The sequence below is a fragment of the Carcharodon carcharias genome, chromosome 16 (genome assembly GCF_017639515.1).
Source record: "Carcharodon carcharias isolate sCarCar2 chromosome 16, sCarCar2.pri, whole genome shotgun sequence".
NCBI lineage: Eukaryota > Metazoa > Chordata > Chondrichthyes > Lamniformes > Lamnidae > Carcharodon > Carcharodon carcharias.
This window is the reverse complement of record NC_054482.1, coordinates 86,308,390-86,328,180: the sequence shown is the minus strand read 5'-3', so window position 1 is coordinate 86,328,180 and position 19,791 is coordinate 86,308,390. Positions and strand designations below refer to the sequence as shown.

The window sequence follows — 19,791 nt, the reverse complement described above, 5'->3', positions numbered from 1 at the left end:
AAAGTGTAAGATTTGACAACATCATGTGCTATGTTATCATTCAGCAACATACTTATATGTAGAGTGTTTTTTCAACAAATGCCTTTTCCCTACCAATTTTCTCCTCTTGTCCTCTTTGTGTTGACTAGCTATTAGCTTTTAGTTCATGGGGACCATTCCTGCCAGGTAGTTTTTCTTCTGAGTCTTGAAACTTAAAGAGCTTATTCTAACCCTGTTTTTGCCTGGTGGAAACTGGTCAAGCAGGAAGTCAAAATGACTCCTCTTTACTGATCCAGCTGCCTTTTGAAAGACAATGGGATCTTCCTTTAAATATGCAGATTGAGCTCCAATGATGTCACTGAGGCCGACTGCAATTTCAACCCAAGGGCTTTGCAGAAGCCGTTGTGGCTTAACCTATAATATCGAACCTGCGGCAAGAGGAACTGGGGCTAGAAAAAGCCCAGGTAGGTGATTAATTTTAATTGATTTTTCCCTTGTGGTTAAAGAGGAGAAGGATTTCAGAGTCGTCCCTGTCCCAGGTCTCCTGACTGACCCCTCACCCAACCCCCTTTAGACCCCCAGGTGGCAGCACCTGCCAATAGATTCAAGTGGGAGACTTATGGGCCCTGTGCAGAAGAGGTTGTGGAGCCAAGATCACCATAGCCTCACATTGCTGAGGGCTGGATCCTGCCTTCTTGATTGAGATCAGGAGTTAAAATTGACCTTGGACTGTCAGCAGGCTATTTAACAGTGCATCATAGCTGAACCATGTAGTGCTGTCACCCAGTTACCCACATATGCTCTACCCAGCAGAAACGCAGCAGACTGGAATTCCTGGCTGATTTTCTGTCTAACCTGGGACACTGAGACCAACTGGAATACTCCCTGCCGACCAAGGGTTTAAATGTCACATTCTGTAAGAGTCAGTGAATAAACTCTGAACGCTCCCAGAAAAGACTTTTATAAATTTTAATGCTCTTATGTTTTTTTATATAGTCTTTCTTGGCCTGTAAAAATATTCCATGGATTTTATGGTTTTACAGAATTCTCCATGCACAGAATCCAACGAAATAAGTATATTGGTCGTTTTAGTTCTGATAATAAAAATCCTGTATCATTTGACAAATGTTATATATACATACCAGATTGACAGGCAAGAAAAGACCACCTGGTTCATCAAGCCTGTGCTTGATGGCTGGAGCCTCATGACTAGACATTTCCTGCCCCGCATAAATGGAGGCAAATTATGATGAGTGCATATTTGAGCATGGAGGGACTTGAAGGCACTTTTACACTGGAAAGATCACTTGAAAGCTGAAGTTCAGCACCAGGTCCGTGCTTATGCTGTTAATACTGTTTTCCTTATCCCTTCAGCAGAATCATAACCCACAAATATGTAAATTTACAGTCTTGCTGCCAAGATAAGGGGTGCGGCTCTGCCAGACACAAATGAAATGAAGCAAATTAAAACATAAAAGTACCTAGAGAGAGTGAGAAAGTGAGAGGCCTCATGCAGTTACCACCAATCCTGATCCATGGAATGTAAAGAATGGGATCATTGCATCAGCAAGTCATCCTGTTAAACTTGTGTTATTTCCGTCTGCAGGCCTGAGCTACTGGATGTGACTAATTGCTTCCTCCTGCCTGATTATTGCACTAAGAATAACTCATTCAGACTGATCTTTTGTGACCTTTGTCACACGACAGTATGAAGTAAAACAAAAGTTTAAAAGGAGGAAGTGGTCAGATGTAAGGAGCTCAGTTTGCATTTCCCAGTTTACCTAATTGTTGTTTGCCCTGTTGTCTATTTTTAGATTTGAACTGTCTTTTAAAAGGATTTTTAGAAGTAAGATACAGCACTTTTGTTTTGGATCGAGGTCAGCATGTATTATGAAGCCGAACAGCAAGACTAATGTATTAACAAGCTTTTGAAAGGTCTCGTGGCTGGGTTCCCACATACTTCCCTCCCTAAATTTGAGATCATTCAAAACTCTGTTGCCAGTGTCTTTCACAGCAAGTCCTGTTCACCTATCTCCCCTCTGCTTGCTGATTTACGTTGGCTCCAGGTCAAGGAACACCTTGATTTTAAAATTCTCATCCTTGTTTACAAATCCCTCCATGGCCTCGCTGCTCCTTATCTCTGTAATCTCCTCCAGCCCCATAACCCTCCAAAATATCTGCGCTTCTCCAATTCTGGCCTCTTGTGCACCCCCAGTTTTAATTGTTCTTCCAGTTGGAAGATCCATGGAATGTAAAGAATGGGATCATTGCATCAATAAGTCATCCTGTGGTTTCAGTTGCCTGGGCCCCAAGCTCTGGAATACCCTCCCTACATCTCTCCACCTCTCTACCTCACTTCCCTCCTTTCAGACACTTCTTAAAACCGCCTCTTTGACCAAGCTTCTGGTCATTAGACCTAATATCTTCATATGTGGTTTGGTATTAAATTTTGTTTTATGATGCTCCTGTGAAGTGCCGTGGAATGTTTCATTATGTTAAAGTTGTTATATAAATACAAATTGTTGAAGTTATTGTTGAACATGGGCCTGGAAATTTGATCACTCCATTCTGGTTTTGGGTGGATGGTGTTCCTATACGGAGGGTGATGTGTATGCGTCCACCCTATGCCAGAAGTCCACTGCCCATCATATTGTGCAGAAACTCATTGTAATATTTAAATAAGTCCTATGCTGCTTTTAGGACCATTTATGAAATTGGTTTGTCCTAGTACCTAACTCACCATGTGACAAACCTTTTCAGAAAATCATGGCGCCACCCTGCACGAGTACTATTTAAAAGGTCATCTGGCTTCATATATGTTAGTTGCTGGTTTGACCTGTTAAGCTGCTGGCCAACTTCTGGGCTTTTTGTTTTGGCAATTTTCTCTGCTAACCACTGAATTGTGAGTTCTAGGAAGAGATTTTTTTGCAGGTATTGGACTGGTTCTCTACCTTGCAAATATTTTATTTCCCTCATGAGTGTTCTATTAAACCTGTCTTTGGGGCACTGCAGTGGTAGCAAGCATGTTGTCATCCTGAGAGAGAATAGCAGGAGCCTGTTCCATGGAGTCAGTGCCACTCTCCTGACACTGCAGTTCATCACTCCTACTGCTCTGCGCTAGAGTGCAGGAGTGAAGTGATGGTCTTGAGATCCCTATCCACACTGTCTTTCCTACATTGCAGCCATGGCCTTGGAGCTATACCACTGGCATTGACCCCAGATATCTCCTCCAGCTCTCAATGCATAGGTCACTGAAGGGCTATAAATATTGTTATACAGACCAAGCTTCAATCTGGTTTTATGCTGAGTTAGTTGATTTCAGTGCACTTTTTGGAGTTTGATGATTGGCCTGATTATTCACAAAGTAGGGAGTGAAAAAGCAGCCAGGATAGCTACTCCAGATTGCCATCTAGAGAGCTCGTCTGGAAAGTACATATGTTAGTAATGGTGAGGACAAATTTGGCTTTGGCTTGACGGCCTCTGTAGTTGAATACCCTATTGCCCTGTGTATTCTGAAGAATAAGTGATAGAAGACAAAGAGGAAAGAAAGAACTTGCATTTAAATAGTGCCTTTCATGACCATAGGACATCATAAAACACTTCACAGTCAATGTAGCACTTTTGAATAGTTGACATTCGTGTAATGTAGGGATGCATGGCCATGCTTATAGCCCCAAGCTCTCTACATGGCGAGTTCAGTCGTGGGCATATTGTTTGGGAATGTGTGGACTGAACGAAGTGTTTCCTCCAACCCATAGACCAAGACCGCCGTGCCTATCTTTGACTTGTGTGATGTCTATCGTGGGCTGGGGCAAGGGGATTGCATGGGAAGATAAGGGGATTTAAATAGATGGGGATAAAGCAATTTACTTTTTTCAACAAAACCATACCCTAGGTAGAAGAAAGTTGAAGAGAAGAAAGTGCCTAATGGCTCAATGAAGTTGAGGAAAATGTCAACTGTTCTGTATGTTGCCAGTCCTTAAGGATATACAGTCCTGAATATTCATATAAAATAAATCAAGCAATCAGTGTACTCAAATGTACTATATTCTTTGGACCCATTCGTTCAGTTTTAATAAGATGAATCATCTGGTTTGTCCTCAAGAGTATTGTGAAGACCCGAGGCTTCCATGAACTTTCTGACCCTGCCCTGCTTGCTATTCTGCAGAGTGACTTCCTCACCATTGATGAACCTGATTTAATTAACTTTGTCAGAGAATGGGCTCATGTTAACTCAGTAAGTATAGACTTGTGAACTGTGGCTCAGTTCCTCTGATGCCATCTGTGAATTGTGTCCTGCAGAAACAAATATTTCTGTGTACTGCAGATTGAGTATGACATTAAAATCCAAATTACCAGATAACTTAAATGTATATATTTTTACGATGTAAAAACAAATGAGTGCAAGCGTAAGGGGTGTAACAGTTAGAAGTGTTAACATCAGATTGCATTTACAGTGAACTCTTCACGGAGAGAGCTAAATCTCCAAGTCCATCAAAGACTTTATACCTGTTTTGTTGAGTATGAAATAACTTGCAGAGCAGGATGTTAAACACATGGCCCACATTGTGCTGTGCCAAGTCTCCAGGGCACTGCTCCTATTAGGCAGGAAGAACTGTGCCTTTTAAATATCACATGCAATACTGGAATACTCCCTCTCCCGGTTTCATAACATCACCATCTCCACCACCTCCACTGGCACAGAACAAATGCTCACTTCGGAATGATTGGAGACTGAGCTAGCTGAGATGTAGAGGGGACAGTGTGACCAGAAACAATAGGGCAGGTGATTGAAATTCAAAGGGGGGGGATGGTGTTTGGAGGTTTGGACCCAGGGTTTGGGGGGGGGGTGTGCGGAAGTGGGTAGTGAGTGGTTTCGAGGAATGGGATGGGCCATTGTTGCTGGGAAATTGGGGCACTGGGCAAGGGGAGCAAAGGTTGGGCGATGGGACTGTTGTTGTAGAAGGATCAACAGGGGTTAGGGGAGAAGGTGGTAGGGACTAGGGCATGAAGAGGACCAGGAGACTGGTGAATAAGGGTTGGATGGCTCAGGGGTCATTGAGCGGGAATTGGGCCTTGGTAATGAGGGCTAAGGAGAAAGAGGGAGAATAGGGATTGAGGTTTGAGAAACTGGAGTATGGCTGAGGGAGAGGGTGGAGGAGAGACTGGGAATGAGATGGGGTGGTGTGGGCATGAGGCTTCTCATTCCCTGGAGTGCTGGCAGTGGTGCCCCACTTGAACAGAGACTGAAGGTTCTCACTGCATGCTGGTAGCTGTTCACCCTGATATTAAATTTCAAGCTCCAATGTATGCAGCAGTGAGATGCAGAAGGATCGAGTACAAGCCGGCAGCAGCCCACAGTAGTGCTCTGGAGTTGGGGGAAGTACACCTGTTCCTCCATGCTCCACAGAAGGGGTAAAGTAAACTCTCCCTACGATTTCTTCAGTGGTCTCCACAGGTCCCTTGAAGAACTATTATGTAGACTGCTGTAAAACTGGAAGAACTAGTCAGAGCTTGCAAGGCTCACCTAGTTATTCAAGCATTTTGAAATAGGAGCAGGACCCTTCTTTACATACTTGATCCAATACTGATTTCAAGTTGCCAGGTACGCCTACGAACACTGAGGACCAATATGGTGGCAGCAATGCCGTCAGTGCAGATTAGGTGTGCCCAGAAATTGGTATATATTGCACCCGCTTTATGCCCTAGATTGGGCAAAAGGCAAACCAGTTTCTGTCCTAATGTGAATGTGGTGCAAATCAAGTGCTGGGATGCCAAATAAGGCCCATCATGTAAATTGAGTTTGGCATCATTATTTTAGAGTATTAGGACCAGGATAAATGTCCTGTTTGGGGAAAAAAATTGGCCAATGGAGTATAATGTGGGAAAATGTAAACTTGTCCACTTTGGTAGGAAGAATAGAAAAGCAGCATATTATCTGAATGGAGAGAGATTGCAGAGCTCAGTGGTACAGAGGGATCTGGGTGCCCTGGTAAACAAATTACAAAAAAGTTATTATGTAGGTGCAGCAAATGATTAGGAAAGCAAATGGGATGTTGAAATAAAAACAGAAAACGGTGGAAAAACTCAGCAGGTCTGGCAGTATCTATGGAGAGAAACAGTGTTAATGTTTTGAGTCCAACATGACTCTTTTTCGGAACTCAAATGGAATGTTGTCATTAATTGCAAGGGGAATGGAATAGGGTTGCATTTCTACAATTGTACAGGGCATTGGTGAGACTGCATCTGAGTACTGTGAACAGCTTTGGTCTCCTTATTTAAGAAAGGACATTAGAAGTTGGTCAGAGAATGTTCACTCGACTGATTCCTGGGATGAGGGGTTACCTTATGAGGAAAGGTTGGGCCTGCATCCATTGGGGTTTACAAGAATGAAAGGTGATCTTATTGAAACATATAAGATCCTGAGGGAACTTGACAGGGTGGATGCTAAGAGGATGTTTCCCTCTTGTGCGAGAGACCAGAATTAGGAGGCACGGTTTAAAAATAAGGGGCCTCCCATTTAAGATGGAGATGAGGAGAATCTTTTTCTCTCAGAGGGCCGTGAGTCTGTGGAACTCGCTTCCTTGGAGAGTGGTAGTGGCAGGATCATTGAATATGTTTAAGGTAGCGATAGGTGCATTCTTGACTAACAAGAGAGTCAAAGGGCAGAGAGGGCAGACAGGAAAGTGGCATTGAAGCTACAATCAGATCAGCCACGATCAGATTGAATGGTGGAGCAGACTCAAAGGTCCGAGTGGCATACTCTGCTCCAATTTCGTACACTTGTGTGTTCCGGGTACCAAATTAAAAGGATTCTGTTTTGCCCTGGATCTAACTGATCAATATTCTTTTTTGCCATTTTAACTCCCAACATAGGTGGTTCTGGATAAACCAGTGCCAGAAATAGCAAAGGAAGTTGTTCATGAACTGCGGCTTTTTCTGTTGACTCCTGAAGAACTAACAATCCTGGAAGCTGAAAACAAGAAAGATAACTTAATTCCTGTAAGTTTGTCTAGCATGTTTGTTAAAGAGATAGCACTTTAATAGAGAAAAGTAAACTTTAATTATTTACAAGCATGAACATAATGATATAAAACATTCCAAATGCATTGCTTTGTTACTGGTAAATCACAGTGAAAGTGACATATACCCTTCTCAAACAATGAGCTGGATTTTATGTCCAGTGAGTGGATGCGGAAATGAGCGTTCTTCCATTCCAGCCCACATCACAGCAATTTAATACCTGTTGGGACATTAATTACTTTGAGGAAAACTTCCATCCCTGTTTGGAGAGGAAGTTCTGCCTCCAAGAGCCTCTGGCCAGTTGGATGGCCGGCAGCTTTTTGGTCCCAGCAGCAGCACCAGGAGTGTTGCCCGCTGCTGGGACTGAATCCAGTCCCCAGCGACATGTGTCGCTGGAGCCAGATGCAAGGTAAGTGAGCGGGTGGGTGTGGGTGGGGCCAGACTGGCAGGCCCCAGCTAGGGGAATCAGTGACTGAGGTGGACAGAACAGTGGGGGGGAGGGGAAGCATGGAGGTTTCTTGAAGGGGAATCCTCCGATTTGAAACAGAGGGCTTGTAAAGGAGGCACCACCCTGCCTCCTCCCCCACCGCACCCCCCCCCCGCCCCCGACTTCCCGCCTGAGGTCCAATCAGTGTTAACTGCTGGGCTTCTGACCTGTCGCTGGCCTCAATCCCCTGCCCATGAAATAGTGAAGGAAGAAGGAAGTGGCCATTAATTGGCCACTTAAGGTGGGCTGGCTGTCCAATGGGCTGGCCGTCCTAGGGGCGGGCAGTTAAGTGATGAGAAATGGCCCATGGCATTTTACGGATCCTCCCACCTGCAAATCAGCAGTGGAGTGTTAGATTCTGTGCAACATTTCAATGTAAAACTGCAAAATCTATTGAGCGTGTCTGCAAATCACTAAAGTCTTTTTGAAAAACACCAAGGGTGTTAAAATATATTAAAGTCCCTTCTGGAATGACTCAACTGAGTGAAAGCGTGAAAACAATGAATGGCACTTTAACAAAAGCTTTGATAACAGGGTAAGCCCTGAGTAACAGGTTATTTTAGGGGTGAATGTTTTTAATATTACTGTTTATAGAATTGTTCCATGGAGTTCTGCGTAAGTTCCATTTTATCCTCTAAACTATGGCTGTTTTGTTTATGTAGCAAATACTTGGCAGAGATTGAAAATAGAAGCCTGCCTGATCAGATTGACAGCATTGTAAAGAAGCAGACAGAGCTCTAAGAGACACAAATGCTCTTAAACCACTTCTCCACTATATCTGACAACAGTCGGTATCACTGAATTAGATATTAAATAAAGGGCCATAGAGGTGCCTGAAAGTGGAAGGATCTTTAAAAAAAACGGTCCCAAATGATTTAGGCAAACAGAATCATTGGGGAAATAATGCTGTCCCTTCTCATCACTAAAGGTCCATTAATAAATTTTTACACTAAGCCAAAAAAGTGTTGAGCTCCTTGATTTAGTTTCCGTAGCAATTTAGAAGTATCCCTTCCAAAACTCAGAGATGTGAACATTTACAGAGCAGGGAAAATGCTTTCTCATGTCATCTGGGACCAGGGACTGCAGTATAATGACTCACAATGCAATTTTTGGTAGTGTGTGCATTCCAACTAGTATCAGCCTCTATCAAATCTTTATTTCAGTTCACAATCTTTTCATAAATTGAAGTAAATTGGTGAAGCTGGTTTTTAGGAAAGAATTATAATCTGGAAATTATAACATTTCAAGTTCCAGAATTCTGCACTTTAAAAATTTTATTTCCATACTTAATTTTCGCACTTAATTCCTTATCACCAAATAGAACTTTGTTCTCATCAGTTCACCCCTATTCCTCCAATACTTTTTCCTCCTTTGAGCAGTTGACTCTGTTCCTCCTCCTCCTCACCTCCAAACCAAGTTTCTCACTAAGATATTATCCTATTTTCTTTCCTCAACCTCTGCAGTGTGTAATTCAACATTCTTCAAGATTTCCATTTCCATCTCCAAGTAAGTTGGCTTCGCTTCTTTGATTCTACCATCCTGTCCCTGTTGAACCTCTCACCCCATATAAACTCTCCTATCATGGTCACCTTCTTGACCTTGCATCTCATGTTGTCCTGCTACTTAAGTGGTGTTGATTACAAACAAGTCTGTCTCTGAACATTTCCTTGAAATGCTGACCACCCTCAACCTGCATCTTCCAACCCTACTTCCTTTTGACTCTGCGCTTGTAAAATAGTCCAAGTCACTTACAGATGCAATATCAAAGTGCAAAGTCTTTGGCCCTCTATTTATCACGACTGCAACTGACGATCTGCTCAACTACTCCCTAACCTTCACCTTTGATGCCCTTGTTCCCAGTAAAACCTTTACTCTCCCTGCTGTCTTCGTTCCCTGGGTGACCCCCACTTTCACCCCTATCAAAGCCAAGGGGTGCAGACTTAAACATACCTGATGCACAGCTGGTTAGTCATTCATTTTAAATTGTAACCTGATCGCATCATAGGACCATTGGAAGAGGGGAAAGTCATTCAGCCCCTTGAGCCTATTCTGCTGTGGAGTTGGATAATGGCAGATCTGTACCTCAATTTCATGTACTCCACCTTTGCCCCATTTCCCTTGTTACCCTTACCTAATAAAATCTATCCATCTAACAGCAAAACTTCAATTGACAGGGACTTGTATGTGTCTGTGAGTCAACCTATGACCTATCAATCACAGCTGGTGTTAGGGAAAAAACCAGAGACAGGAGGCATTCTAAGCCAAAAAGCAGAATAGAGAGTAAGTGCTTTAATTAACACAATTAAAAAAAGTTTCTTGGACACTATTACACATTCACATCTGCTGAAAGTACCTACTCAGGTTCAGTGGTTTCTGATGCTTCTTTATGCAGTCTGGATGCCTGCTCTTTTATATGTAGAAGTTGACCCCCACTGTTCTGTTTCTGCTAACAAGGCCTGGGAGCGTAACAATAGGGTACCCTTCTATTCTTGACCAGGGGCCAAATTTTATAGTCTCCCGCCTGCTGTTTTGAAGGCTTACCTGAAGTCCAGCATCCATAACCTCTTCTTCGGGACTGCCTATAGTACCCGCAGTGGCCACTGCTCAAACCTAGTGGTTCTGGGACTACAGAACTGCTGGTCAATCAGATTGACCGGGGTGGAAGTCTCGACCTTAGGCAATTAGCATGGAGCATTAAATGGCTGCTGGGCAGCTGGAATCGGCAGAGATGCGTTTCCTGTTGACTCTTGGGGTAGCAGGGTGTGAAATGCTGCCATCTGAAAAATCTCCGAATCTTAAATGTGCGTAGGTCTGTAGTCTTTCTGAAGGTGGACAGTACTAACACTAAGTTATAACTTGGTTCGATTTGTAAGCCACTTTAAAAAACAAAGCACTTGCATTTATATAGCAGCTTTCACATCTCAGAATTTCATAGCCAGCATATTATTTTTGACGTGTATTTACTGCTGTAATGTGGCCAGACACAGCAGCCAATTTGAATAATTTCCAGGTTCCACAAACAATGATCAGGTAAATAACAATATTATCTTTATCTGTGATATTGGTTGAGGGATAAACGTGGCCCAGGACAAAATAAGTAATCTTCCACTCTCCTTCATAGAGTGCCATTGGGTCTTTTATGTCGCCTTGAGAGTGCCAGACAGGGCCTCGGTTTAGCAATTCGTTCTGCTACCTGCCCTGATGACAGAGGTTATTTCTCCCTTGCAGCCTTTCTGCTGCTTCTCTCTCTGGCTTTTGATGTCCAGGTAGATTTTTAAAAAGTCTCCCTTCAAAAACTGAGCAAAGATCAAAAAAATTGTGAATGTATAATGCTGGATGTTTCCTGGGACACTGTTCAAGATCTGTGCAAAACAACTGCCTGTGTGTCCCACATTTGAATCACCTCTCATCTGTCTGTCGATGTGGGAGATTGGGAAAGCCACTGTTTCCGACAAGTTTCTATTTGTGAAAAAATAGCCACTAAATGCCAAACCATGACAGAGCTAATGGACAAAGGTGGGAATCTGAATAGAATGTAGGGGAGCAAAAAGCTAGAGGGAGCAATGAAAATTTTAAGTTACCTAGGGAAAGGCTATCTAGATTGGATCCATGAATGGGCATCATTATGAACTTCTTCTTTAGCAAACTTGTTCATTAGGAGAGTGACAGCAATACAAATTTGACGCAAGTTATGGTGACAGGGCAATCTATTGACTGGCCCTTATTCCCAATGTTAATATTAGCAACCCACGTGTTTATGTGAGATAAAGGGCTGCACTACAGGTGCAAAAGTAGACAGAGGGAAAGCAACATAATAAAGCTAAATTCACAAATCTATGCAGATTTTTTTACTTTATGGTAAAAGCATCCGCCATTTCAAAACAGGAAGAAAAGTACTGAGTCACTGTCATTTTGTCTTATGTTGCCTTTGTCTAATTGCAAATGTACACCATGTTCCAGGAGTGTAAAATAGTACAATAGGTTACAACATAGTCCTTATACCTCTTGGACCAGGTTTTAATTCAGCACAGACTGATAAGATAAAAATCACCTATCTTCGCTGGTCTAAAGGGTCCTATGAGAAATAAGCTTTGTAAGTACATCAGCCCAATCTCTTAAGAAGTCAATGTGACAATTAATTGAAAATCACCAAGTCCATAAGAATGGCTAGTGTGAGAATTGGAAAAATTTGCTTTGTTGAGGCAATCTGGAAGGAATATTGCTCCGGTTAAAGCTATACTACACCTGATCAAGAAGTACATCATTAGTACTTAGCTCTTAAGAAACAAAAGCACCATTTATGTAGCAACCATGGTCAACAAGTGAGGCACCAGACAGTATTAAGCTAAAAGGAAAAGCTTATACAAATGCAAGGGTAAGTGGAAATCCTCAGACTGTGTTGCTATAAAAAGCGTAAACTGAATACACAAAAAGTAATAGGTGCAAAAGGAGATTATTAAGAAAGAACTTGAAAGAGATAATAAAGTTAACGGCAAGTTTTAATAAATATATTAATGAAAAGAATGTAGTATTTTCTTAAAGACAGATGCAGGCAAGATTATAATGTACAATGAGAATCTGGCAGGCTACTTTTTTCATAGTAGAGGGAGAAGACAAATCAGAATATTTTCATAAGGGGGAGAGAGGAGCTGTGCAATATTTCGGTCAGCGGGTGCGCGCGAGAGTCGGCAGCGTGCCCACTAACAATTGAGAGGCTTATTAACGCCCTTAAGTAGCTAATTAAGCAGAATTTTTCACTGCCTGTCCAACCTTATGGTTGGCGGGCAGTCGAATAGGCCAAACAGCCTTTGCATTTTTAGCGAGACCTCAACCACGGGCAGGATGAAGTTTCCAACAATGAATTAAAAAAATGACTTTTTTAAACTCAGTTTTAACATGTCCCTCTTCGGTGACATGTTTATATTATTATTCCTTTTATTCCTTTCTCATTTTAAAAATCCTCGGCTCCCTGAGGCAGCCCTGTGCCTTCAGGGAGCTTTCAGTGAGCGCACCCTTGCGCATGTGCAACTTCAGTGCTCGCGCTCCTCCCGCCCCCACCCCAGCAGCGCTGAGGTTCTCAGTGCGCATTTCATGCTGGCTGGCCGCTAACTGGCCAGCCAGCGTGAAATCGCAGTTGGGGCCCGATCGCGGGCAGCAGACCGTTTTGTGGCTGCTCCCAGGTCTGCCTGCCCCGCCCGCCCAATGAGGGGAAAATCCTGCTCCAGGTGTTCGTATAAACAACTCAATGAAAGTTAGTGCCCAGATACAAGAAGTGATCTAAAAAATAACATTTCTAAAACTAGAGTTAGTCCAATAAAGAGTGGAGCCATGAATGATTTTTTTCACATAAGGGAGTGAGAATCTGGAACTCATTCTCCCAAAAGGCTGCGGATAGCTGGGACTATAATTGATAGATGCATTTTGGAGCAAGGTCAGGTAAGTGGACCTGAGCTGCAGATCTGCCATAGTCTCATCGAACAGGCGTAAGAAGCTGAATGGACTAATCCTGTTCATATGTCACTGATCCATATGCAGCTCCATTCCTCTGGATCCTATGCTTGATATTTCAAATGGATGTGCAAAATGGACAAGTGTTAAATTATCAAAAAGTAACTAACGATCATACAAATTTGAATATATCTTTTGCAACTGATGGAATCATGTGCTGTTTAGGTGTATGGATTGTTTTTTATTATATAGTAAATAATCAGAACACTTTCACTGTACCCACGTTTTTTGTGTTTTCGCTTATAAACACGCAGGAATACTCGGAGGATAGTTGTCAGGACTGTAGAAATACTGCAGAGAAAATTTATACAGGAAAAGCTTGATCGTGACTTGGGAGCAATTGGGCACTAAATGAGCAGTTTAAAAGCAGTGTCTGTACCTCTACATCCCCCCCCCCCCCCCCCCCCCCCCCCCCCCCCCCCCCCCCACCACCAACCGTCCCCCAGCCCCAGCTCCAGCTCCCAACACGCACACGCACACACACGCTGTGGATAGCACATACACAAAAGTAGACTGTGGGTATAATTATTCTGCTGTCGGCAGCATATAATTTTGATAATTCTGGAAACCTTAATCACCATCAAAATGATGTCACACTAATTACAGTCTCTGGATAACACAGAGCTGTGTTTAATGTGACTTACTGTCAGACGCTGATGAGTGCGCTTGATCTAAAGGGTCATCATAGCGTCTTGATAAAATATCACAGTTGCATTTTGGTACTTTTGCACTGGTATGAAACGGTATTTGTATGCATATCCTATACCTATAACGTACTGTTAGCTCTGTTACAAATTTTGAGTTTGCACTTCTGGGCGCAGCATCAATGGTCTTTCACTTAAATGGACCCCAAATCCCTGACAACCAGGAGTTCATCTATACTGACCAATGCCTGGTCACGCTATATCATAACCATGGGGTAGTAACAATGAAACCCCGTGTTATACAAGCCAGTTGTCATAATCACCTGCTTCCTCTAATGTATATTTCTTTTACCTTCTAGCTGGTGAATCGATACACACTTGTATGATGAAACCAACAGGCAGATTTATTTTGCATATAATAATTGAATAAACATAACAAAGTTTGCTGTGAAATTTAATCTATTTAGTAATGCTCCCCATAACATAAAATGATAGAGGGCAACATACTATCCACATTGACAGGTAAAGTACAGTTGTTATGATCCCAGTAAAGACCAATAACTTTAACTATAGAATCATAAAAACGTTATCACACAGAAAGAAGCCATTCAACCCATCGTGTCTGCGTGGCTGAAAAAGGAAAAAGTAAAAAAACATTTGCTGTCCATTTTAATCCCGCCTTCCAGCACCTGGTCCTTAGCCTTCCAGATTACAGCATTTTAGGTGCAGATCGAGGTACTTTTTAAGCGAGTTGAGGGTTTCTGCCTCCACCACTAAACCAGGTAGTGGTAGAAAAAAGTTTTGAATTCCCGGTGACCAACTTAAAGGAATTGCACAAGATTTCAAGTTTTAAGACATTTACTGTAACAAACAAACCAAAGTCAAACTCAACTAAACATTACTTAGTAGGCAACTAATATTCTAAACTACAGAAAACATCCCCTGGTTGACATTGTAACACACTTGAAAATCCCATGCCACATTTATATTTTACAGCACACACTTCACAGAATTTCAGCCTTTACAGGAAACAGTCCAAAGTTACTTCCAGCTTCCCATGCGCTCACTCCTCCCATTTTCCTCAGCCGGAGCATCATTGAAGGTCCTTTCCCTCAGTCTTCTCAGAAATCTCGAACCGACTTCCAGAAGCATGGCTTACTCCAGTCATGCCTTCTACCATCCATGCCAGGCTGTGTCTTCCAGTGTCCTTAAATTTTCATGCGTTCTGTCTAATCAACCAGAGAAGGTCTCCCCACCCACCTTCTGTCTGGGAGTTAAAAGAGAAAAATGGTCTTTTCCCTCTGCTGACCACAATAGCTCCTATTCCTGTCTCTCCCTCCAGGACTCTCATTCTTTCTCTCTCTCTCTCTCGCTCTTTCTCTCTCTGTCTCTCTTGCCCTCTGTGTCTGGGAATCTGTATGTCTGCACAAAGCAAGAAAAGCTGCCTCTCTTTGTGTTCAAGTATGAAATATGGCACTTGGGTTTCAGTAAGTCTTGACTTGAGTCCCCTGTCCTGTAGGAACCATCAACTGGCCTGTTGTGGGGGAGAGTCCAATACAACTTCACTCCAGCCCCCTTTTTCAGGGCATTCTGTTTTACCATAAATTAAAAGGGACAGTTTAAAACATACCCATCTTGTAAAACCTTGCATTTGTAACACACTTCTCTGACTAGAAGTTTCTGTTAAGAAGAACATTAAACTTAAGTAGGGAGTTTTCATTTTTCCCTTACCAGATTTTTGTCTTTTTTCTTAGCTGTCAGGAAGTCAAAGACTTATCTGAGCGCTCCCTCCCCCTTCTCTCCATGCCAAGGCATTAGCCACTCAAGCGCACTGGCCTCCTAGATTTGGGCCCAAAATTGCCAAACCCCATTAAGTAAACATGAATGAAGTCATTTCAATATACTATGTGTGAATATTTACTGGAGAGTCGTTAATAAACCTCCTTTGCCTCAAGCGGATGTATTCCTACCAATTCTAGACAGCAACTTCATATGAATTTAAATCTGTATTCCTAGGATCTGCAAGCTGTGAATTTGATCCTTTGTGAGCTAAATTTAAGCAAAGTTGAACCAAACTGAGCAAGTTCTGAAACTGAAGAGAATAAATTTAACTTCACAACAATGAGGAACAACTAAATAAACAGAAACAGGGAAGTACTTAGCTTATTTTGGAATTCCTTGTATAGGAAATTCTGTGACCATTTCTGTTTCCTTTCTCTTGTAATACCAAGTTTGTTTGTTTCCCACTGAATGTGGAATCTTTGCATTTCCTTTTAGAATGCATAAGCCAAATTTGCATTTGCTGCTTTTGATAATAGTCTGTTCCATATGTTTACTACTGTTAAGGGTGAAGTAATTATGTTTAGCTCAAGGTTTAAAGTTTCCTCTTTCAGTACTAAAAATTTCCCATCCACCTTTTCATGATTTAAAACATGTGGATTATGGGAGTCAAGTTAGATAACTCCCAAAAACAGGCTCAGGGATCGTGATGTGTGACTAATCCACACCCATTGAACGGAATGCAGGCAGCATGCTAACTTTGCCTGCTCATTATAATGATTTTTGTATTCAGCCAGCCCTCCCCATGCTGTTTATTGGCTGGATACATCATCTGCGGGACCCAATATCCTTACCAACTTGTACTAAAACTTGCCTGCACTGCTTACAGAGGAGGTGCATTGAGGCCGGTAGATGAAAAGGTGGAAGGAAAATTGGGTCGCTTCCCGCGGGGCCGTTGTTGGAACCCTCTGTGGGGTACCAGGTGCCCAAAAAGGACTATCCCTCCCGCCACCTTGCAGTCAGACTGCCAGGGTATATCTGGCACATGCCCACATAGTGTAGATCCTCTCCACCCCCCACCTCGCTGCTGGTATTCTGACAGTGGCAGTGGGATGAAGCTCTTAAATGACCCTTAATTTACCACACAAGGGCCTCAACTGGCTGGGTGGGAAGGCAAATCTTCCCTGACTTTGACTTAATCAAGGTTGAGGGGATGACGGGCTCGCCACCTTACGCCTTCCTGGCCGACTAAGCTACCTCTCATGCCTCCAAGACTTCTGCTAGCTAGAGGCATTAAACTCTGCCCATTGTTTTCAGTCCATGTTCCAAGCTCTGTTCTCTAGCTAATGTCTCCATCCCTTTCCCTGGTAACAGTTTGAGACTAAACCAGTCTGTTCACAACCTTGGTGCACACTTGATCCAGGATGAGCTTCTGACCTCATATCCATGCCATCACTAAAGACCGCCTATTTCCACCTTCATAACATCGCCCAACTTCACCCCTGTCTCAGCTCATCTGCTGTTGAAAAACTCATTCATTCCTTTGTTACCTCTAGACTCAAATATACCAATGCACCTCTGGCTGGTCTCCCACATTCTACCCTCCATAAACTTGAGGACATCCAAAACTCTGCTGCCTGTGTCTTAAGTCTCACCAAGTCCTGTTCCCATGTCATCTCTGTACTTGCTGACCTACTTTGGCTCCCGATTGAGCAAAGCTTTGATTTTAAAACTCCCATCCTTGTTTTCTGATCCTTCCATGGCCTTGGCCCTCCCTATCTCTGTAATCTCCTCCAGTCCCACAGCCCTCTGAGATAGCTGCATTCCTCTAATACTGGCCTCTTTGGTATCCCCAGTTTGAACTGCTCCACCATTGATGGCCATGCCTTCAGTTGCCTTAGCCCCATTCTCTGGAATAATCTCTCTATACCTCTTTGCCTTTCTACCTTGCTTTCCTCCTTTTAGACACTTCTGAAAACCTACTCCCTTGACTAAGATTTTGGTCATCTGACCTAATATTTCCATTTGTGGCTCGCTGTCATATTTTGTTTTATAATGCTCCTGTGAAGCACCTTGGGACATTTTATTATGTTAAAGATCCTATATAGATGCCAGATTATTTGTTGTTGTAATTCCCCCCAATGGAGGAGACAGTGCTAGCTATTATGGGAAGGGCTGCTGCAGAGGATGTGCCTGACAGCTGGGCTGAGGCCATTGAAGGTGACAGTATCCGCTTATCGAATCCTCCTCCTCCTCTCATCTCACTTCTCCCTCATCTCACAATCTCTTCTGACTGAGAAGCTGCAGACAGTGTAAACATGCACTTCTTCCTTTCTCCTCTCCCTCACCACAACCCTACTCTTGGCCCTTTTTCCTTTCAGAAACCCAAAATCTACAAATTGTCCAGACAATGGAGGAAGAGCAAGAAGACAGTGAAGATGAAGACACATTGTCACTTTGATTTCACAGTGGGAGCTACCAACTCAGATACTGACAGAGGATAATATAAAAGTGGTATATGCATGTGGTGAGACACTGTGCACAACTGCGCTGCCAAGACAGGGAGAAAGGGCAGCACAGGTGCCAGTTCGCTGTAGTGCGAGCACTAGTGCACACACTAGTTCTCCTGTAATGGACTCAGGTGATGACTCTTATGGATCAGGCTCCCCCACTATCAACGTCCTGGGGGTTACCATTGACCAGAAACTGAACTGGACTAGACATATAAATACTGTGGTTACAAGAGCAGGTCAGAGGGTAGGAATCCTGCAGCAAGAATCTCACCTCCTGACTCCCCAAAGCCTGTCCACCATCTATGAGGCACAGGTCCACATTGTGATGGAACGAATGCAGCTCCAACAACACTCAAGAAGCTTAACACCATCCAGAACAAAGCAGCCCACTTGATTGGCACCCCATCCACAAACATTCACTCCCTCCACCACCGACGCACAGTGGCAGCAGTGTGTGCCATCTACAAGATGCACCGCAGGAACTCACCAAGGCTCCTTAGACTGCATTGTCCAAACCTACGACTGCTACCATTTAGAAGGACAAGGGCAGCAGACACATGGGAACACCACCACCTTGAAGTTCTCCCCCAAGCCACTCACCATCCTTGGAAATGCATTGCCATTCCTTCCCTGTGCTGGGTCAAAATCCTGGCACTCCCTCCCTAACAGCACTGTGGGTGTACCTACACTACCTGGACTGCAGCTGTTCAAGAAGGCCGCTCACCACCACCTTCTCAATTAGGGATGGGCAATAAATGCTGGTATACTATTATTCTACAGTAATGGTGGAAGGATGTGGGCTTTACATCCTTGACGTTTCTCATACAATGCTTTTCCAATCTAAGCCAGAGCAATTGGGAGAGATACAGAGTGGAGACAATAAGATGCCTTCACAGGTGAAAGAAAAACTCATGCACAGACAACCCTTCTATACTTCTTGCATTGTAGTAATGCCCTAGCCAGCAATGTCCACATCCCATGAATGAGTTAAAAAAAATACACTACAGAAGAAGGATGATGGGTGTAGAGACCCAAATGCTTGGTGTATTGGAAAACCTACTAGAAAGCTTGCATTCAATGTCAAGCAGCATGGAGAAGTCCAGCATGAACTTGGCCAAGGTCTTTAAGCAGAGCTTGGGGCCCATCCTTTCCAATGTGGATCAGCTGAGTTCCATCAGTGCATCTGTGGAGCCAATCATGATGGAGTTTCTGATGGCTGATGTTTGGACTTCCAGTGCAGCATAAATAGCATCCACCCAGCATCTGAGTGCTGCAGTGGAAACTCAGACAATTGAATTAATGCTTCTGGATACCAATGTGCAAAGGGGCTTCCAGGGAATTCAGCACTCCTGCAATCTGTTCTCCAATAGATCTGCTCCATAAAGATCCTCTAAGCTTGGGCACCTACTAAGAGTCCTTCTCCATTTTCTCCTCCTCCCTCTTCTAGCAGCTTCTCCTGCTCTGTGTGACCTCTGCTCATTCTCCCATTCATGCTCAGTGCCTCACTAGGACAATAATGTCTTGAAGCAACTAGTTTGTGCACAAACCTTTAAGTCACCAAAAATGTATTTCAGCATCTGGACCACTTTATAGACTCTTGCAACTTTTAACAAGTATGGAAAGCACCCAAAATGTGTAAAATTGCAGCAACAGCTAGAAGCAATAACCCAATAACTGACCTGTAAGTAGTTGATGATCCCTTTAAATACAAAGGGGAGGGGGCCCCTCATGCTTTTGAATGCGTGTAATGCATGTTCCACTTTGGGAGGTTAGGAGAGAGCGCTAGGCTGGAGCATTGATCTCCAAATTGGCAATGCTGGCCTTGTATTCTGACTGGCGTCACGATCTGCCTGTTCTG

The 19,791-nt window shown here is 43.3% G+C and overlaps 1 protein-coding gene across 2 annotated transcripts in view; it reads left to right on the top strand.

The window, feature by feature from the left end:
* Nucleotides 1-19,791, top strand: part of LOC121289270 (BTB/POZ domain-containing protein 19-like) — a 177,330-nt gene that overhangs the window by 156,052 nt on the left and 1,487 nt on the right. The window contains exons 6-8 of one of the 2 annotated variants that reach the window (XM_041208537.1): nt 4,085-4,216; nt 6,856-6,981; nt 8,152-8,201. In XM_041208537.1, the coding sequence (XP_041064471.1) occupies nt 4,085-4,216; nt 6,856-6,981; nt 8,152-8,172 (279 nt within the window). In that variant the 3' untranslated portion in view covers nt 8,173-8,201. Of the gene's footprint in view, nt 1-4,084; nt 4,217-6,855; nt 6,982-8,151; nt 8,202-19,791 lie in introns of those variants that run through there. The other variant, XM_041208536.1, reaches the window with a different exon arrangement.